The sequence below is a fragment of the Vipera berus genome, assembly GCF_964194415.1.
Source record: "Vipera berus genome assembly, chromosome: 7".
Taxonomy (NCBI): Eukaryota; Metazoa; Chordata; class Lepidosauria; order Squamata; family Viperidae; genus Vipera; species Vipera berus.
In genome coordinates, this window is record NC_138209.1 from 59,606,546 (window position 1) to 59,628,733 (window position 22,188).

The following is a 22,188-nucleotide window of genomic DNA, read 5'->3' on the forward strand; positions in this document are numbered from 1 at the left end:
AACTACCAGCCCAACAGGGCTAAATGTGCCAGCTGTGGCGGAAACCACCCGAGAGCAGCATGCCGGTTCCGCAGTGCCAAGTGCCATGGATGCGGGAAGACAGGCCACCTCAAAGCCGTGTGCCGCAGCCGGGGCCGAGAAAATCTGCATGAACTGGAGGTGACGTCCGCAGGTATGAACCAGCACCCACCCAGGGCCAGGCAAAATTTCAAAACCTTAGTACTAAACGTGAAGGGAAAGACGAGGGAGCACACAGTCCACAGTACCCTTAAGCCCAAAGTCAAGGTGGACGTCCTGATTCACGGAATTCCCTGTGAGATGGAAGTGGACTCTGGGTCCTCCGTCTCACTTATTTCTTGGCAAACGTACAGGGACATTTGTAACCGCAGCAGAAACCGACCCGTCCTATGCCCCACCAAACTCCGCCTAGCGGATTTTCAAAAAACGCCCATTAAACTCCGGGGAAAGGCTTCCGTCCCAGCGGAGTTCAAACAATTTAAAGGACCCCTCACCATACTAGTGACCCAAGAAAACAGGACCAGCCTGCTAGGATTGGACTGGTTTGAGGCGCTAGGGATAGCGTTGACAGGCGTCAACGCCATTCAGCTGTCAAACTTAGAATCCGTCTGCCTTCAATTCGCGGACGTCTTTGACAGCTCGCTAGGGAAATACACAGGTCTGCCTGTATCATTAAAACTAAACCCAAATGTAATGCCTGTCAGAATCAAGGCAAGAAGAGTTCCCTTCGCCTTAAGAGAAAAAATAGAAACTGAACTAGACCGATTAACTAACTTAGGAGTCCTAGAACCAGTAGAGGGGGCAGAGTGGGAGACACCCATAGTGACCCCAATTAAGCCAAATGGCCAAATCAGATTATGTGCTGATTATAAAGCGACACTAAACCGCGCATTAAATGCCCATGCCTACCCGGTCCCGGCTGTCAAAGACATCCTCGCGGCCATTAAGTCAGGCGCCATTTTTGCTAAGTTAGACTTGGCGCAGGCGTATTTACAGCTGCCTGTCACCCCTGACACCGCCTTAGCACAGACAATCGTCACCCACAAAGGAGCATTTAAAATTAACCGCCTTCAATTCGGCATCTCTGCAGCCCCAGGGATCTTCCAAGAAATCATGGAAAAAACACTTAAAGGGATCCCTGGGGTCTGTCCATATTTCGACATCCTAATTGCAGGGAAATCAGAAAACGACTTAGCTGACAAATTAACAAAGGTGCTCCTTAGATTCAGGGAGGCTGGCCTTAAATTAAGACGAGACAAATGCTCCATTGGGGTGCCCTCAACAGAGTTTTTAGGATTTAAAATTGACGCAAAAGGAATCCACCCCACTGAAACAAAAATTAAAGCCATTAAAACAGCACCAACCCCTAAAAATAAACAGGAACTACAAGCCTTCCTAGGGTTAGTTAATTTTTATCATACCTTCCTGCCTCATAAAGCCTCCATTGCTGAACCCCTACACAGGCTATTAGATAAAGGCAAACCCTGGAACTGGTCACCTCAGCACGATAAAAGTTTTAATCTACTAAAAAAATTACTGACTAGCAATGCTACGGTGGCACTGTTCAACGAACAGTTACCCCTATGTCTGGCTTGCGATGCCTCTCCCTACGGCATCGGAGCAGTCCTAAGCCACCTAACTAAGGAAGGTACGCAAACCCCTGTAGCGTTCTATTCTAGAACGCTGTCAAAACCTGAGCGCAATTACGCTCAAATCGATAAAGAGGCTTTAGCTATAGTTGCTAGCGTAAAAAAGTTTCATGACTACCTATATGGCCATCCCTTTACCATTTTTACGCACCATAAGCCCCTATTAGGAATCTTTACAGTAAACAAACTAACGCCCCAAATATTATCCCCCCGCATCCTGAGATGGTCTACCTTTTTGTCAGCCTATTCATTCACCTTAGAATATAAACCAGGGAAAAATATGGGCCATGCTGACAGGCTTAGCAGACTGCCCCAACCAATCATCGACCCAGACCCAGCACCAGCTGGAAAGATACTGGCTATCTCAGAACTTCCGGAATGCCCGTTATCCGTTAAGGACATTTCTGCAGCCACTGCTGCAGACAAAACACTAGGGAGAGTCTTAGGCTATGTCACGTCTGGCTGGCAATCCACACCGCCAGACCCAGAATTCCAACCTTATATTTTAAAACAAAAAGAATTGTCCACCCATCAAGGATGTTTATTATGGGGCAGCAGGGTAATCATACCTGAGAAGCACAGACTAAAGGTGTTAGAAAGCCTCCATGAAGGTCACCCAGGAACCGTCAAAATGAAGGCTCTGGCCAGAAGCTACGTCTGGTGGCCAGGATTAGACAAGCAGATAGAAGCACACGTAGCCGGCTGCTATCCCTGCCAATTTGTCAGAGCAGCCCAGCCCCAAGCTCCCATACACAGATGGGAAACTACAAAGACACCCTGGTCACGCATCCACATAGACTTTGCAGGGCCATTCCAGGGACAAACGTTCCTAATAGTCGTGGATAGCTATTCAAGATGGCTTGAGGTGGCCCCAGTGACAAGCACAACTTCGGCAGCCACAATACAGGTTTTAAGGGGATTGTTTGCAACACATGGGCTTCCGGATGTAATAGTTTCCGATAACGGCCCCCAATTTACTTCCTACGAATTCCAGAGTTTCACAACGGCGAACTCTATTAGGCACACCACCACAGCTCCGTTTCACCCATCCACTAACGGCTTGGCAGAGGTGATGGTGAAGTCGACCAAAGAGGCACTGCGGAAAATCATCACCGGCAACTGGCACCGCAGACTGGCTCAATTCCTTTTGGCTCAACACACGACCCCCTGCACAACTACAGGGAAGTCTCCAGCAGAACTCCGCTGGGGCAAGAGACTAACCACCAGATTGGACCGTTTACATCCCGACAGATCCCCTCTAGACCCAGAGCTTCCCCTCCAATACAGAACTCTCAGCACAGGGCAAGCTGTCTGGGCCAGGAACTATGGAGGGGGCAATAAATGGACACAAGGGGTTGTCATGAAACAAACGGGTCCCCTATCATACGTCATTGACACAGGCAACAATGCCCAAATCCGCAGACACATCGACCAACTACGGCGGCGCAGCCCACAAAATATGGGGGAAAGGGGGAACAACGAAATGCATGCAGAACCCCTGCCGCAAACATTACCACACCAATACCCCCCCGATCAAATTGCTCCACAACAAGACCCCACACAAAACGATTCTGAAACAGCAGAGCCAAGTCCCTTGCCCCCCGAGCCAGATCCCGATACACCTGGGGAAAGAGAACGACCTGCAGAGTCAACACCCCGGTGCTCCGAAAGAATAAAAAGACCCCCCGCCTATTTGGAAGACTTCGAATGGGGAAACCCAAAAAAGAAACAGTTGGGGAAACATCAACTTAATCAGAGGGAGGGGTAAGGGGTGTTATGTATTCACATGTTAAATAACGTTCATATATATAAACAGGGCTGAGGTAAAACCACGGCAGCTTTTGACAGCTGTCAAAAGCTGCTGAACAGAACTGCGCAGGCGCCAACCGACTGACAGCTCTCGGCTGTCAAAATCACCTGGCAACAGCACGCGCTACCGATGACAGCTCCGAGCTGTCAAAACCAGCCGACCCCAATTGGCGGAAGCGAACGGCGCGGGAACCCAGCTCAGCCCTGATTGGCCAAACTGTTGACAGCTGCAAGTATAAATAGGAGCTATGTTCTTCTGTTCTTTTGCCTGGTTTGTAATAAAGTTAAGTTGTTTAACTTCGCTGTCTCGCCTGCTTCTTCTACAAAGCATTCTTGACTTTCAACCCTTTCCTGCTTCACATCAGAGTCACCATCTTCTTCTGACTCCTTTTCTTGTTCTTTTTCAGCTTCTCCTCCCTGAACAACATCACTAAGTGAGTCACCATCACTAAGTGGATCATTCCCAGAATTGGCATCAGTTCTGCCCCAATTCTGCTCTGCAAAGCTAGCAGATCTGGAAATTACTATACTTCTGCTCCCATCGCTAAAGCGATAGCTCTTTGAGCCAGGCTCATAGCCCATAAACCTGAGCTTTCTAGCCTTTTGTTGCCCTGATTGCCTTTGGAATATGCACCCATGCATTGATTCCAAACACCTTAAATGTGCTAGAGATGGCTTTCTCCCATATAGCACAGCATATGGAGTATCATTTATAGAGGAACTCCACAGCTTATTGACCAAATAATTAGCAGTCAACATGGTTTTGCCCCAATACAACCTGCTCAGACCAGAATCCTCCAGCAGTGACTCTTTCATGGTCTGCAAGACTCCATTCCGTCTTTCAGCTACGCCATTCTCAGCTGCTGTGTATGGATTTGTGTGTCCATGTCTTATTCCTAGCTGCCCCAACCAGTGTTGAAAACTTGCTGACATGAATTCTGAACCCCTGTCAGTTTGCAGATGGGATACCTGTTGCCTATATCTTCTTTCTGCGAACCTCAACCCTTGCTTGAACTTCTGCAGCACCTCTGTTTTGCTCTTAAGCAAATAACAGAAACCAAATCTGCTGAAATCATCTACAATGACCAGCACATAGTTGGCTCCTCCCAAGCTGGCTTGCTTTGGTATTACTAAATCTGCATGTACCAGCTCTAGAACCCTTGTTGTTTGCCTCGTGCTCTTCTTGCTCACTGGGAATACTTTAGATTTTGATGATTTACATACTGCACAGTCTAAGTATGCCTACACCCTTTCAAGGTTAATCTCTCTGCAAACTCTGGCATCCTTTGCAACACTCTGAAGCTGGCATGGCCAAGCTTTCTGTGCAAGAGATGAAAACATGAATCATGTTGTGCCAAATTACCAAAAGCTTGGGCACATTTAACCTTTTGTGCCTGCAACACATAGTCTCTTGATATTGTTGTATTATTTTTTCCCTACATGGAGAAGAAAGAGTTAGTAATCTTTGGGCATGATTATTTTAGTAAGGTTCTCTGCCACATCTTTGATTTTTGCTCTGGGGAGAAAACTTAGCTTTCTATATTGATTGTCCAATCTACAAGCAGCTGATTCTGTTCCCCCGACCACTGCATTTCCTATCACCAACACTTGCCTTTTTTTTCCCTGGTGACGTCTGGGCTATTTTTCTTCCTATCACAGGAACAATTGATGATGTCCCTTTTTCAGGTATCTTTCTTCCATGGGGAGGCTATGAAACTGGTTGCTCAGCTCCAGTGGGGCTGCAGTGGACTGGGCTGAACTAGATAGCAAGGACATTCCTCTTGGTTATTTTTTTTCTTTTATGACTGACATGTTTCCATTGGTCTATCTCTAAAGGTTCATGTACAGATTTATTTCTTCTAGTAGTTGTTCCTCGTTATGTTCATTTTACATATAGTCTTCTTGCTTAGCTTGCTTAGGCTGTCTCAAAGAGCCTTGGTGGAACAGTGGGCTAATGCCTCCTTAAGTAACACCAGCTGCCTGCAATTAGTGCAGGTTTGAGTCCCACCAGGCTCAAGGTTGACTCAGCCTTCCATCCTTCCGAGGTAGGTAAAATGAGGACCCAGATTGTTGGGGGCAATAAACTGACTTTGTAAAATGCCGCTTGGGGGGGGGGCGAAAGCCCTAATAAGCAGGCATATACATAGAATGAAGACTATTGCTAAGCACATTGATTTGTGCTTCTTAGATTGTAAGCTGCCCTGAGTCTTCGGAGAAGGGCGGGATATAAATGGGATTAAAAAAAAAAGTACCAAGAGTTGTGTCTAGACCTTTTACTTTTTCTTCCATAATTTGTTTAGTCTACATTTAGTACATGTGTAATTTGGGTTCTCCATGTGCGCAAGCACATACATGGAACATATTTTGCAAATTACATCAGTTTCTATTTCCAATACTGTTTCTTTTTGTTAGTTTATTTAAGGATTAAAAATTTTAAGTTTACAAGATGTGCAAAAAATGTAAAAGATTTTTCAATATATTTTTTTAAAAAATCTAAATTAAAAACTTGTGAAAGTTTATTTTTAAATTTCAAAATTTTCAGTTTTTAAATTAAATTTATTTAAATTTTTAAAATAATTTTTAAAATTCTGAAAGTTCTTATAAAAATTAAATTATTCAATCATTTAAAATTTATAATTTTGTTACTTTTTTAAATAAAAGAATTAAATGTAATATTTTTATTCCTGTTGAATAGGACATATGCAAGTTAGTTTGCCCTCTAAATATAGTTCGTAATCCACAGATAGATAGATGAATATATAAAATTAGAGATCAATAAAAAGGAAAGAAAAATAAAATCTCAACTGAAAATGGTATCTCTGCTGAAAGTAAAAATATATCAGCTTGCCAAGTGTAAAAATATGTAAAAGTATGCACTTTGATATGCATTTCTTTTTTGCAGTAAATCTCTGGCTGCTTTCTAGGAGATGCTTTGCTTTTAGCCTTCTGCTCCCTACCTTGAAAATTTATCCCTTTCCCTCCCTATCTTGAAGTGTTAGGCTAAATGAAGTGTTAGGCTAAATGTCACTGCCTGTGCATGAATATGAATAGTCCTGAAATACAAATTGCCTTTTAAGTCTGAGAATCACGAACAGGATGACACTTCTAACCCTGCGTCTCTCCTGAAAGGCTAGCCGTCCCCATCTATCTTGCTCTCTCGCCTGATTCTAATTTCTCCGGCTTCAGCACCCCGCAAAACCTGTATTCGGCTTTTTAAGAACGATTGTAACGTAAAAAAGGTGAGGAAGATGCAGGCGACCGCCAGAGGCCACGAGGGGTAGCCGGATTGTTTGCAGTCCGAATCCAGGCAGACTCGCCGCGGGAAGCAAAAGAAGCGGCTCCTCCCTCTGTACTATCTTTGCAGCCGCCGCATCGAGGCGGGAACGGCGAACAGTCGAGGTCCGAAACCCCCGCTCTGTCCAGCCGCGGAGGAAGACGCAGGGAGTGCCAGGATCCGAGCGACTTCTCCCTCCCGGCGGCGCTTCCGGGTCGAGCCCCTCCAGCCACGCTATACCGCGCGGCCGCCGTTCCTTCTCTGCCGGTCCGCCGCTCGAACAGAGTTGACTATATATGGTCAAAGCCGGGAGTGAAGCGAGAGCTGGGCGAGCTGCGCTTCCTGCTTTGCGCAGCCTGGAGTTGACGTCGCTCCCCCTTGCCACCGCTGGAGGAAGAGGAGGTGGAAGAGGAGAGGAGACTGGCTAAGCTCTGCCTTGTTTTGCCTTGCCTTGCCTTTGCTCCCGCCGCGGACCTGCGTGGACTCGTCGCCCTTGAAGCCGCCGCAGCAGCGAAAGGCAGCCAAGATGCCCTACCAGCTGAGTGAGTGGCGGCGTTGCCGCCGTTCGCGGAGAGGCTGCTAGATAGGCCGGGGGACTGCGGGGACGTGGCTGTGCCTTCCATGACCAGTGGAGGAGACGGAGGAGGAGGAACGGCTTCCTTCTGGCTCCGTTGCTGTCGGTCCGAGGCGCCCTTTCCCCTCGATAGAATGAGATGGCGGGCCTCTCTTGGGAGGGGCCCGGAAATCTGAATGGGCGAGGAAAGGCGGGGTGGTGGTAGTCGTACGATTCCACCTCCGATCCGGAAAAATGTAGCTCCAGTCTTTTCGGGATCCGCCAGCGGGCCGGTGAACGTTCCCGGCCGGTCGCGCGTCGCCAGACCGAGGCGGGTCCCTTGATCTGGAGGGTTGGCTGGAGCCTCCTGCCGCTTCACGGCTGGGTCGGAGCAACAGGTTACATTTGATGCCCACCGTCTTCTTCTTTCCGCCGCCGAGGCTAAACCTGTGTCCTTTCTCTCTCGTAGAAACAGTGTTTGCCAGCCTCCCGCAGGTCGAAAGGGGGGTCTCCAAAATCATTGGCGGAGATCCGAAAGGCAACAATTTCTTATATACCAATGGAAAATCTGTCATCATTCGAAACATAGATGTAATGTATTCTAGTTTTTATATTTACTAATTTTAAAGCTTTCGTGTAAAAGCCACTTATCAATGACTTTGTAATTTCTGTGTAACTGGGCTAAGAAATATCTGCCGATCTAGGAGGGCGTGGAGAAGCCACCAGAGCTGATAGTCAAGCGATCTGAAAATATCCAACAGCTAGGTTGCCTTTAGAACTCCTGTTATGAAATCCAGAGTAGGAATAGTGGAGGGCAGTTCTAAATAGCAAGAAAAATCCGATAAACAGAGGGTAGTTCAATGGCTGTAATTACTGTGAGATATAGTTAAGTTGGGTGTGTGCATAAAAGATCCAGAATAAGTGCGTTGGATTGCAAGCATAGCTCCCCCCCATGCTTCATGAAGGCAGCCCCTCTTTTTTCACATCCTCAAGGTCACTTTAAAATGGATTTTCTTCCCCCCCTCCTACTCAAATGGAAACAGAAAAAAGAGGGACTGCCTTAATGACAGGGAGAGAAGAGCTGTGATTGTACTTCCATAAAGTCCAAAGCAATTTTTCAGAATAATTTTTAAACTATACATACCCTTAATTTATGTATATATAAAAATGCAAAGCACTGGATACATTGAACAAAAGACCAAATAAACAAATATTAAGACTTTCATGCTGTATTTTCCTTAATATTGTAACCAATGTGGCAGAACTCGTGTTTCATGTGTTATGAGACTGCATGTTCAGATTGTATAAAATTATCCTTTTACCAAAAGGGGAAAGAGAGTCAAGATAGGAGCATCTTTCAAGGGCTAGGTCCACTGGCTATGCTATCTTGGCCTCAGAAAGGAAGGGAACAGGAAAAGGAGAAATTGGCCCAGGCAATAAATAAATGTATATCATCCTTTTTGATGACCTGAGCTTAGGATCAGCATGCTTGACATACTGAGCTCTCCCAGTATGTTCACTAAAAGTACTGTGACTCTTCTAACATCTGGACTTTTGGGGAAGGAAAATAAAAAAATAGTTGGTAATTTATAGCCACCCACCTCACCAGAACTGAAAGTTGCAAATGATGTCATTTGGACTTCCTTTTACATGAAAGACTTCTTTCAAAACAGTTTCTGGAAAAGGGTCTAGTTAGCAGTGAGAGTTGGGCATTGGAGTGGCTGAAATTACATGTATAAAAAGGTTACTATTCAATTGTCCTATAAACCTCCATATATGGATTAGTACCATGTTTCCCCAAAAATAAGACCCACCCGAAAATAAGCCCTAGCCTGATTTTTTTGGGGTGGACCTAATATAAGCCCTACCCCAAAAATAAGCCCTGGAGGGATGGGCGTGGCCAGCACAAGAGGTGGTGAGCACGTGCGAGCTGACTGGGACCACTCCATTTCCAAGCGCCCCACACTTGTTGCCCAGATGGAGAAATGACAGAAACGTGAAGCTTCGTCTGCTTGCAAATGGGGCATTTTGAAACAGACCAATTAGCTCCATTTCAAAGTGCCACATTTGCAAACAGATGAAACTTTCAGTCTCCTTATGGGCAAAAAGTGTTTGGGCTCCTATGGGACCCTTGGGATTGGAGCAAATCACTCTGTTCACCTGGACAGAGAAATGACAGAGACTGGAAGCATTATCTGCTTGCTAATCGCTCTGTTTCAGAGTGCCCCATTTGCAAGCAGACGAAGCTTCCAGTCTCCCTCTGGGCTAACAGTGTTTGGACCCTATGGGGCGTTTGGGAACCAAGCAAATTGCTCTTGTTTCCAAGTGCCCCAAAGGCGCCCCAAAGTGTTTGTGTGCCTATCGGGTGCTTGGAAACAGAGCAAATTGCTCCATTTCCAAATGCTCCATAGGCGCCCAAACACTTTTCGCCTGGACAGAGAAATGACAGAGACTGAAAGCTTCATGTGCTTGCAAATGGGGCACTTTGAAACAGAGCTAATGGATCTCTTGGTCCAAAAAGTATATATAAAAACTAGCCTTATTTGGGGGGAAACACAGTATTACCCTTTAGCAGAAACATTGAGCTTGCAAATATGGATTTTCAGCTATTGAGAATAGTCTCATTGGTGTAATTCAGGTTATTGATGTTTCTTGCTCCAGTTTTAAAATCATACTTGCTGGCACAGTTTGATTAGAATCTTTTTATAGATTCTTTTTCTGTTGCTTGTCATATTACTAAAGTTTTGCCATTAATTCAGGTAGCCTTCCAACTTTGCAACTTAATTTGCTTGTACAAGATATTCTTGTAAGTAGGAAGATCTTTCTAAGATATCTTGGATCTGGACATCTCTAATCTATAGAATTAATATATTTCTATCTTTGATATTTTCTGAATCACTTACTTTAGCATCCCGTAGCATACTAATTTATGCTCCTAAGTTCAGAGATCTTTTAGAAGATTTTTTAATATACCTGTTTCCATCCTAGATGTTGTAATATTGCTTCTTGTCTTTTCCAAAAAGTCTCTGAAACTCTTTATTAAAATCTTTCTTGAGGTCTTAGCCTTTCTAGGCTTTAACTTTTCTTTAAAAATGGTGCATTGTATTATGAAAACTGGCTTTGTTCTTTGATGTTGTTCTTTTGCTTTAACCTGACTTGGAATTTGCACTTGAGCAGTTTGTGTTCAGTCATATCAACCAGTAGTCACATTTTTGCTATAATATCTCCTTGGTCAGTTTGATTTCTGTAAATTCCATCCTGTGATATCCATGTACATAGGTATTATAATAAAAGGTTGCCTGCAAAGTTGAATTGATATTATTTAATCATCAATTGTATTCTGTTAAGTATTGTACTTATTATACCTTCTTAATTATGAAAAGTTCCTTTTTTCATATACAGTTGCAAGAAAAAGTATGTGAACCCTTTGGGATTACGTGGAGTTTTGCATGAATTGGCCATAAAATGCGCTCTACACATCATGTAAGTCACAACAATAGAAAAACACAGTCTGCTTAAAATAATACTACACAAACATTAGCTGTTGTCATGTTTTAATTGAACATAAGATAGAAACATTCACAGTGCAGGGTGGAAAAAGTATGTGAGCCTTTGGACTTAATAACAGGTTGACCCTCCTTTGGCAGCAATAACCTCAACCAAACGTTTCCTGTAGTTGCAGATCAGACCTGCACAACGATCTGGAGTAATTTTGGACCACTCCTCTTCACAAAACTGTTTCAGTGTAGCAATATTCATGGGATGTCTGGTGTGAATCGTTCTCTTAAGGTCATGCCACAGCATTTCAATCGGGTTGAGGTCAGGACTCTGGGCCACTCCAGAAGGTGTATTCTGTTTTGTTGAAGCCATTGTTTTGTTGAATTACTTGTATGCTTTGGGTCATTGTCCTGTTGCATCACTCATCCTCTGCGGAGCTTCAGTTGGCGGACAGATGGTCGTACGTTTTCCTGCAAAATGTCCTGATAAACTCTGGAATTCATTTTCCCATCAATGACAACAATCCGTCCAGGCCCTGAGGCAGCAAAGCAGCCCCAAACCATGATGCTCCCTCTGCCATGTTTTACAGTGGGGATAAGGTTTTGATGTTGGTGTGCTGTGCCTTTTTTTCTCCACACATAGTGTTGTGTGTTTTTCCCAAACAACTCAATTTTGGTTTCATCTGTCCACAGTATATTTTGCCAGTCATGCTGTGGAACATCCAGGTGCTCTTTTGCAAACTTCAAACGTGCTGCAATATTTTTTTTGGACAGCAATGGCTTTCTCCGTGGTGTCTTCCCATGTACTCCATTCTTGTTTAAAGTTTTCCTTATTGTAGATGTGTCAACAAAATGTTAGCATGTGCCAGAGATTTCTGTAGGTCTTTAGCTGACACTCTAGGATTCTTCTTTACCTCATTAAGCATTATGCGCTGTGCTCTTGCAGTCATTTTTACAGGACGACCACGCCTAGGGAGAGTAGCAACAGTGCTAAACTTTCTCCATTTGTAGACAGTCTGTCTTACCGTGGACACATGAACATCAAGGCTTTTGGAGATACTTTTGTAACCCTTTCCAGCTTCATGCAAGTCAACAATTCTTGATCGTAGGTCTTCTGAGAGCTCTTTTCTGCAAGGCATGGTTCACATCAGACAGTGCTTCTTGAGACCAGTAAACCCAAAACAGGTGTGTGTTTTTAAAGGGCAGGACGGCTGTCAGCAACACATCCAATATCATCACACTGATTGGAGTCAAGGTTGGCTCACTCCTGGCTCCAGTTAGCTCTTGGAGAAGTCATTAGGCTAGGGGTTCACATACTTTTTCCACCCCGCACTGTGAATGTTTCCATCTTATGTTCAATTAAAACATGACAACAGCTAATGTTTGTGTAGTATTATTTTAAGCAGACTGTGTTTTTCTATTGTGACTTACAAGACGTTTAGAGTGCATTTTATGGCCAATTCATGCAAAACTCCACGTAATCCCAAAGGGTTCACATACTTTTTTTTGCAACTGTAAAACAGTATAGTGTTTTCTCTGCAAGCATCCAGTTTCAGTTGATTTCAATTCCCTGATGCCTAAGATGTCAGTGTTGTGTTGTCTGTTTGTTTCTTCTTTCACTGTATTAAGCAAGTTCATTCTGTAATCATGTCTTTGCAGCTTTTTCTATGCAGGAAAATTTTATTTATCTGATGGCAACTAGGTGTCCTGAATTTAACCTAGCCACAACATAAATATCACCACTGTGTTTCCTCAAAAGTAAGATCTACCCCAGAAATAAGTCTTAGCTTGATTTTGGGGGGAAGGCCTAATATAAGCCCTACCCCCAAAATAAGCCCTAGTTTTGGGGTGAGGTGCATGCCTAAAAATCAAGCTAGGGCAGAGCTTACCATTGTAGCCAGGCCTCCCATGGATCGACATTTGCCTTGCCGGCCCACTTCTGCGGCCAAAGGAACAGCTTCATTCTGCAGCTGAGAATGGAGCTTGGGCCTGCATTTTGCAGTCAGAGGCGTTTCTGGAAGGCCTGTGCAGCCAAGCTATGGACTCAATCTGTAGCTCAGTTCTTGGCTGCACAGACCTTCTGGAAAGGCCTCTGACAGTGAAATGCAGGCCCGAGCTCCCTTCTCAGCTGCAGAATGAAGGTGCTCCTTCAGCCACAAAAGAAGTAGGCTAGCAGGGTGGGGCTGTTGCTGCCACTGCTGCAAGGTGATTGGAAAAGACCCCTCCCCCCAAAAATAAGACCTGGTGCCTCTTTTGTAGGCAAAGAAAAAGACCAGGTCTTATTTTCAGGGATGCATAGTAGTACTCCAAAAGATCTTCACAACTTTTTCAGTAGCATATTGAGTGCCATCTATCTTGAGGGGTTCATCATTCAGCACTCAGTGATTCATCAGATTTCATCAGTCAGATTTAAATTGCATCTTGAGATAAAATGTAATCTGAAAATTTGCTAAAACCTGAATTTCTATAAGGAAAAGTACTTCTATTTTTGTTTTTAATGCTCTATGCAAACTGACAATTTATGTTTAGAAATAGTTTTATTAGAATAGTAGGATTACTTTTAAGGTATCATAATTCAGTAAATCACATCAGTTTTATGTTATTTATTTATCTTTAATGAATTATAGAACTGCTCAGGTCATACATTGATATATAATAAAAAATAAATATGAAATATAAAATGGTGACCAAATACAATAGTTACATAACCAAAATGGAACTCTATTCAACTGGACCCAAATACATTCTAGCATGTTTGAAGGAATATAAATATATTTTTAAAGAAGCAGCCAGAAAAATAAGTTACAACTTTAATAAATTATTACACTAATATCCTCCCACAATTTTTTTTACTTTAAAATGGAAAATATTCTGCAAAACAATTTTTAAAAATATGTTTATGAAAACCTCTAGAAAAAGCCCACTTTTTGTTGCCTGAACTATAGAAAGCTCCCTGAGTTCAGCAAGGAGGCATTTGGCTTTCTCAGTCAGGTTCTCTGGGCTTCTGGGTGCTTCTAGATGTTCAGCATTTCCCTTCCTATGCATGTGAGCAGAGTTGTACATTGGCGCTGGAAATGACTGTCCTAAGATACTTGCAGAAACGAAAAAGTATGAGGATCAGCATCCCAGTTTGTAGTTACAGGGAGTCCTCAACTTACAACCATTCATTTAGCAACAATTCAAAATTACAACAGCACTGAAAATTACCATTGCAGTATCCCAATGGTCAGTCACATGATCAAAATTTGGGCGCTTAGCAATCAGCATGTGATTGCCATTTGCCATCTGCCCAGCTGGCTTCCGACAAGAGGAGTCAATGGGGGAAACTAAATCAAGGACTAGTTATAGTTAGCCAGTATTTTACTGATAATTTGTTTAACCAACTGTGCCCTGGTTCAAAGTAATATTAAACTGTAAGAAAGTGAGTTCCAATGGTGGGAGTACTGGCGGAGGGGAAGGTAGGGTTAGGGTGATCTGTTGGAGACACCAGACATTGAAAGTTGGGGACAACTAAGTCCAAAGCAATTTTTTTGGCCCCTTTTTATATGGTCACTGAGTTCTTTAGAAAATGATCAAGAGGTATTTGTTACGGGGATAAAGAACCTGGCAATGATCTGCTGGATTGGGCTTCAGAAATGTGATTTTGCCTCGCATGAATCTGGCCACCTCATTGCCACTTTAAATGGATAATTGTTTTCTTGGGATATGCTTATGAGATATTTTAGATGGAATGGAACAGAACAGAACAATATATTATATGATTCGTGGCATAGTCAGCCAGATGTTTAGATTGGCATGTGGCATTTTTATCCACTTATAGAGTCCTTCCCAAGGACCTGGGATAGGCAGATGGTGATGTTTGACAGTGTTAGAGGTATTGTCACAGGATGTAAGTGTTCTGAGTAAAGCTGCCTTTTGCAATTGACTGATGGTGAATTTCTCAGTGCTGATGATATTCAAGCGGTGTTCCAGTTGTGTTGGGATTGCACCTCAGGCAATTATTATTATAGGCACTATCTTTGTTTCTTTTGCCACAGTCATTCTATTTATATATGCAGGTCTTTATATTTTGTTACGTTCCCCAGTTCTTTCTTTTGTATTCTATTCTGCTATCTCCAGGTACTACCATGTCCACTATCCAGACTTTTTTGTCTTATCAACATTTGTTAAGTCTGGCCTGTTATGTGGCAGGTGCCTGTCTGTTTGAATTCTAAAGTCCCTGAGCACTTCAGCTTCTTCATTTTCTATTACTTTCTCTATTTTATGGTCCCACCACTTTTTGCCTGCAGCAAATGGTATTTCTTGCAGATCTTACAATGCACCATTTTTGTTACTTTGCCATGTTGCTGTTTGTATGATCTTCTTGCAGCAACTATGTAAGGACCTGCCCCAACTAGATCTCCCAAGGAAGCAGAACCCTTGAAACAGGCATTGTTACAAAAGGAACTTTTATTGAGAGTTAGTGATAGCAGGAAGGCAAAGCAAGGTCTGAAGATTTTGTGCACGAAAGGTTACATCAAAAAGCCCATTCAGGTCTCATCCCCACAGTGTCCAATCATCCTTTTGAAATCCAGCCAATCTGTAGGTACTAGGTTGTTTTGAGAACCTAGTGATTTAGCGCCCTTTTCAACTACTCTCTCGGTTTCGTTTCCCAATGGTCCCAGGCTCTGTTGTCTGGAGATAAGAAGATGTTTTCAAGCCACATTCCTTTTACACAGAGGGAGGGCAAAGCAGAGCAAGGTAAATACATTCCCCCAACCAACCAGCCCCCCTCCCAAGAGAATGGCAGGCCCCCAAAAAGAATACATAGGCATACAATCAATAAACTGTAGGCAAATCTATTTGAGGGGTCCTGACATATGCCCCCCCTAAAAATGACAGATCCACCTGTAAAATAAAGAAGGAAGAGAGGAAACAAACATATCAGGTTTATCGGGATATCGCTCATGAAAGCATTTGAGTAACCTAGGAGCTTTAATGTGCTTCTTATAGACCCACTCATTTTGCAAAGCAGGAAGATCTTTCCAGGCAACTAAAACTGAGTGGACCCATGATGTTTATGAAAGTCTAGAATGTCCTTGATTTCAAAGTGTTGCTCACCCTCAGCCATAATGGGTATAATCATTAGCAGGCAATTCAGGCATAGGGAGGAAACGCTGTCCATTAGCCACTTAGAAGGGAGTGAAGCTGGTGCTGGAGTGCACTGCATTGTTATAGGCCACTTTAGCAAATGGTAACAAATTGGTCCAGTTATCTTGTTGATAATTATTAAATCATCTAAGGTATTATTCTAGAACATATTTCATTTGTTCTGTTTCCCCCAATTGTTTGAGGATGATGACTAGATGGCAGTCTTTAATCAGAACCCAGAAGATCCAGAAAGGCTTTCCAGAACTTAGAAGTGAATTGGACACCCCTATCCAATATTATACATTGTGAGGCCCTATGTAGTTGATAGATATGCTGCACAATTTAGCTGAAGTTTTTGTAGTTGGGATCTTCTGACATGGGATAAAATGGGCCTGTTTCGAGAACAAATCAGTAATGACCCAAATGACAGTGTTTCTTGTGCTTTTGGGGAACTCCACAATAAAGTCCATAGAAATCTCTCTCCAGGGTGCTGAAGGGCTCACCACTGGCTGTAGGAGCCCCTGGCATTTTCTCTTGCCTTCATTTAGCTGCTGTGAAGGTATGGCAACTAGTTACATAGCTTTCAATGTCCTTTTTTTAAGGAAGGCCACCAAAATTGTCTTACTTAAAAGTGGAGGCTTTTCACAAACCCAAAATGACCCACTGACTTTACATCATGGCACACCTGCATAATCTTTAGTCTCTGGTTCACAGGAACGTATAGCTCCCCCTGACCCAGAGGTTTTTATGGTCCCGAAACCACTCATCATTCTCTAGCACCTTTTTGAACTCCTCAACCACTTTGTTATCAATCGGCATAGAGCTCTTAGTCTGGATGCTCGTTGTGACCAGGGCTGCCAACTGGTGTGCAGAAAATAGAGACTTAACTGTTCCCGACTTCACACTCTTATATTGCGGGAAATAGTGGATGGAGAAGTTAAATCGGTGGAAGTGCTGGGTCCAGCATGCCTGTTTCGGAGACAGCTTCCTAGGGGTTTTTAGCACTTCAAGGTTCTTACAATCAGTCCAGACCTGAAAAGGAATTTTACTCCCCTCTAAAAAATGCCTCCAAGCTAGGAAGGGCCATTGCACTGCATAAGCGTCCTTCTCCCAAGCAGCCCACCGCTGTTCAGTCTCAGTTAATTTCTTGGATGTGTAAGCGCAGGGCTTCAAGTGACCCTCCTGGTTCTTCTGAAGTAGTACCGCACCTACGGCTACATCACTAGCATCCTCTTGAATCACAAATGTTTTTTCCGGGTCCGGGTGCCTGAGCACCGGCTCCGTGGAAAAGAGTCTCTTAAATTTTTTGAATGCGGCTTGACATTCTGCAGTCCATTTTAACGGCTGGCTAGGCTTCAGTTTACTTTCTCCCTTAGTTTTCAATAGATTTGTAATGGGGAGCTCAATCTGTGCAAATGAGGGGATAAATTGTCTGTAAAAGTTGGGAAATCCCAGAAAACTTTGTAACTGTTTCCTGGTGCGGGGAGGGGTCCAATCCATGTCAGCCCGCACCTTCTCTGGATCTATCTTCTGCGAAATGCGGTAACCCAAAAAGTCAATTCTATCCTTATGAAATTCACACTTTGAGAGTTCGGCATATGGTTTGACAGAGCAGAGTTTCTTTAAGACCACTCCAACCAGTTTCATATGCTCTGCCTTCATCTCGTTGTAGATCAAGATATTGTCCAAGTACACCAAAACCCTCTTATACAGGTGTTCATGGAGGACTTCATTAATCAGTTGTTTGAACACTGCTGGTGCCCCCAGTAGTCCAAAGGGGAGCACCCTGAACTGGAAACACTCCAGGGGGCAATTTTCCATTCATCCCCTTCCTTGATTCTGATACAATAGCCTCTCACAGGTCTTCTATAATCAGCACATACGAGAAGAGATCCATCCTTTTTCTCCTGAAATAGAACAGGCTTCCACCTGGGGTCTAGCCAGTTGAACCCCTGGGTCAAATTCTTATTGATGAACTTGCGTAGCTGATCTAACTCCCTGGAAGTCATGGAATATAGTTTCGGTTTTGGTAGCTTGACCCCTGGGATGATCTCAATTGCACAGTCCATAGGTCGGTGAGGCGGGAGCTTGTCCGACCTCTTCTCACTGAAACCCCTCAGCCAGGTCATGATATTCTTTTGGAATGCCCTGTAGCCCTTGCTCTCTCAAGGCAGATGCCAATTCCCGCTTCCAGCCCTCTACTTTATAACCATGCATACTTTGGGTAGGGGTTCTCCTCTTTGGAAATTTTAGTCACCCTTCTCCAGTCAGTAAGGGGATTCCATTTCTTTAACCAGGTTAGCTCAAGGACAAGAGGCCATTCCATACCGGGAGCCACAATGAAAGCTAAAGTCTCTGAGTGGCTTCCCATGGTCAGTCCCAAGGGCTTGGTGACAAAGCTTTCTGGAATGCCCCCTGCCATGGACCCATCGAACTGACAAAGTGATTGGATATTTGAGTTTCCTTAGGGGAACCCCTAATTTTCGACTAAGTTGGGCTTATTAGGCTCTAAGTTCATCCTGAGTCCAACAGCGCCACGAGGGCCATTTTCTTGCCTGTGCCTGGGATCGACAGTTCTATGGGCATGGTTATGGGGTCAGTTGGCCCACTTACCAGGGGATTGCATTCCAGTGATTAGTTAATTAGATGACCCACTGTTTCTTCAGCTTTTTTGTAGAGATGGCACTTGCTATTTGTTGCTATCTTCTCAATTCTGTCCTTGTATGCATTTGTTTTTAAGGGTTGGTCTTGTGTCTTAGCCCCTCTGTCTCTTTCTTCTGTTGTCCCTGCCATTTTCTTTAATGTACTGACCATGCCTCCTTTCTGTTCTTCATTTGATCTTTTTTGAAAGCCAGTTTGGTCTCTCCAGTATTCAGTAGCCCTACCTGATGTACTAGCTTCAGGGCATCTTCTTCTTCCAATGCCCTTTTTGATTTTCAGCCATCTGATATACTTGCAACATTTCATGCCCACCTATTTTCCTGGTAAATAGAGTCTGTCAACATTGCTGCTTAGATGATGGGCATGATTCATTATCATTGTTCTGGGAATTAATAATAATAATAACAACAACAACAGCAATAATAATACAGTATTATTTTTAGCTACTCAGTTCCAAAGAGTAAGTGGCTTAAAAGGATAAGAACCATTTCTCCCTCCCTCTACATAAAAATAGGACATAGCCCTCAAAAACCTTATACAATTAAAAAATAAAAATATCTTGAACACTTTGTAGAAAGCAAGTAGGAAACTAGAAGCTCAGCCTTCCTCAGGAACAAGCTATTTTCTAGATTGGGAGCTGCTCCTGAGAAAGCCACTTGCCCCTGTCTTGTACTTTGTTGGGGCAAGAACCTTCTGTCTGCCCCCCTTTCCCAAATGCCCTCCCTGGACAGGCATCTAATTAGCAGAGACATGTCTGAAGCTATCACAAGCCAGATATTAATACTATCCCATAGTGGCAAAGAATCTTTTATCGGATCAGCTAGCAAAAATGGATAATTGACAATGAATGGGGAACTTCTGTTTTTTGAAAAGTTACATTTTGAAGTTCTATTTCTCTTACAGAATCCAGCAATTGCTGACATCTATACTGAACACGCCCATCAAGTTGTGGTGGCCAAGTATGCACCCAGTGGTTTTTACATCGCATCTGGAGGTAGAGTGTAAAAGTGTAAATATGCATTTCTTTGTAATCCCATGCAGGGTCATGTTCACTTATGCCCATCAAGAAGTATGTTTCTCTGCTTCCTTGTGGTTTTTTATGATTTTCAGTGTTGTACACTTATCAACAGCAATGCCACCTAGGTCCTAGACTTATATACTGCTCCATAGTGCTTTACAGCACTCTCTGAACGGTTTACAATGCCAGCATATTGTCTCAATAATCTGGCTCCTCATTTTACAGATCTTGAAAGGATGGAAGGCTGAATCAAGCTTGAGGCTGGTCAGAATCAAACTTCAGGCTGTGGAGAGAGCAAGTCTGCAATATTGCAATCTAACCCCTGTGCTATCAGGGCTCTTTTAATTTGCTGTTATTGGTATAATACTGTATCAATATTGTATTCTTGGGCTAAGAGACTGCATGTGAATCTTTTGAATGATTCTTTCATTGCAGGATCCAATCTGGGTCAGTCACTGAGACCAGAATGTACCTCTGTGAACAATTCAGGCAGAATGGGTACCCACAAGCATTTATTACAAGATGCCTGTGTAACATGCAAAGAAGAGAAAGGAAGAAATGCATAGAATAGGAGCCAAGGGCATGGCAACACAAGAAAACAATAGCTAAAAACTTAATAGCCGGCCATCAACACCCCAATGGACCATTTTAAAAGAAAGCCACACAGCCAGGCATGACATAAATGTTGTGCATAGATTAGTCCAAAACACCATTTGGGTAGAGAGAGGTTTCCTGAGGATGGGTCTAGCACGAGTCTGAAAGCTTGGAAGACTAAACCTCTGGTCCCAGTGACTGTTTCAAATTGGATCCTGAACATTATCCTAGGACACATATATTTGCCTTCATTCATGATTCTTTCATTGGTGGATTTAGATGTGCTTCTACTCTAAACCTCATTTCCCCTTCCACCCCCATGCCCCTTTTCTGTGTGCTATCAGCTAATCTTGGAGACGAGACAAAGAGAAGAACAGTAGTACTTAAATTTTTGAATGTTCAGTATTTCTCTATAAATATGACCTAAAATGCCATCCATTGTCCTCACAAATTCATTTATTTATTGAGGAAAATGATCCAATATACATATTTGTGTATGGCAAAGTATATGAATCTTTGCTTTCAGTAACTTTGTGACCCCTACCCCAGCCAGCAATAACTTCAGCTAAATATTTCCAATAACTCTTGATCAGTCCTGCATACCAGCTGGATAAGTTTTAACTCATATCCTCCTTACAGAACAGCTTTATTTCAGGGATGTTGGGGAGTTTCCTCACATGAATTGCTTGCTTCAGTTCTTCCACAACATTTCAATGGAATTAAGGCTAGAATTTTGGCTTGCTTTTCCAAAACATTAAATTTCTTCTGCTTTCTTAATTTTTTGGTCCTATAATTTGTACACTTTAGGTTGCTGTTTTGCTGCATGATCCACTTTCTCTTAAGCCTAGTTCATGACAGATACCATGACACTTTCCTGTAGAACTTTCTGGTACAATTCAGAATTCATAGTTTATCAATGATGGCAAGTCATCCAGGGTCCAGAGGCAGGAAGGCTAGACCAAGGGTAGGCAACCTTGGCTCTTTTATGACTTGTGGACTTCAACTCCCAGAACTCATGAGCCAGCATGGCTAAGCATGGAAACTTTCCATTTCTCCTCAGCATAGCTGACTCAGGAATTCTGGGACTTTCATAATGAACACGCAGAATTTTTTTAAGTAAACATCCTCCCACCTATTATCATTCCATTGATTGAAATCGCTGATTCTAATTTTCTCTCCTGCTGAACTGAACATTGCAGAAGTTCACATACTTTTGCCAAAGACAAAATATATGTGGCTTTGAATCATTTTCCTCAATGAATAAGTGAAGACATATCATGTTTTTGATTGATTTGTTGTTGTCTTTATCTAGTTTTAGGAGTTGTGTAGAGAACAAATCATGTTTTAGGTCATATTTATGCAGAAATATTGAAAATTCCAAAGGATTCACAAATATGTAAGCACACTGTACTTGCAGATGCTATTGTGATGTAAACATTACATAATAGCTTTCTGCTTGGTGCAAAGTGTACCTAGGGTATTTTTAGCCCCAGAATGAAGTTGCCTTGTAAAAATTGCAGTGATTTTTTTCTCTTTTACCATAAAGAAAATAAATAAAATGCAAGAATTGACATCCTTCTTTTGCTTATTTATTAAATCAGCAGTGCAGTTTTATTTGTTTCTTATAATGTCTAATATAGCCACAGTTACATACATTTTACATTAAAATGAATTTGGTAAATTAAGCAGATGTTCCAGCCTTTCTTTCTGCCATTAGAAAAGTTGTCAGCTTCCTCCAATTTGTAACTGAATGAGAATTGCTTTAACTTTCTAAATAGGAAACAATATATAAATATTTTAATTTCATCCACAAAGTATATGCTTAAATAAGAATTTATCCATCTAAGCACTAAAGATAAAAGCACATGAACAAATATATTGATTCAGTCCAGGCAGTGGAAGAATGTAAATAAAGCTGGGGTTGAGGGAGTAACTGCCTTTTTGTAAATGTTGAAATTACAGCGAAGTGACAAAAAGAGATTAGT

The 22,188-nt window shown here is 42.7% G+C and overlaps 1 protein-coding gene across 2 annotated transcripts in view; it reads left to right on the top strand.

Moving 5' to 3' along the window:
* Positions 1-7,080: 7,080 nt before the first annotated feature.
* Positions 7,081-22,188, top strand: part of WDR1 (WD repeat domain 1) — a 37,551-nt gene continuing 22,443 nt past the window's right edge. For both annotated transcript variants that reach the window (XM_081332406.1, XM_081332407.1), the window contains exons 1-3: positions 7,081-7,292; positions 7,773-7,894; positions 19,495-19,585. In XM_081332406.1, the coding sequence (XP_081188532.1) occupies positions 7,277-7,292; positions 7,773-7,894; positions 19,495-19,585 (229 nt within the window). In that variant the 5' untranslated portion in view covers positions 7,081-7,276. The remainder of the gene's footprint in view (positions 7,293-7,772; positions 7,895-19,494; positions 19,586-22,188) is intronic.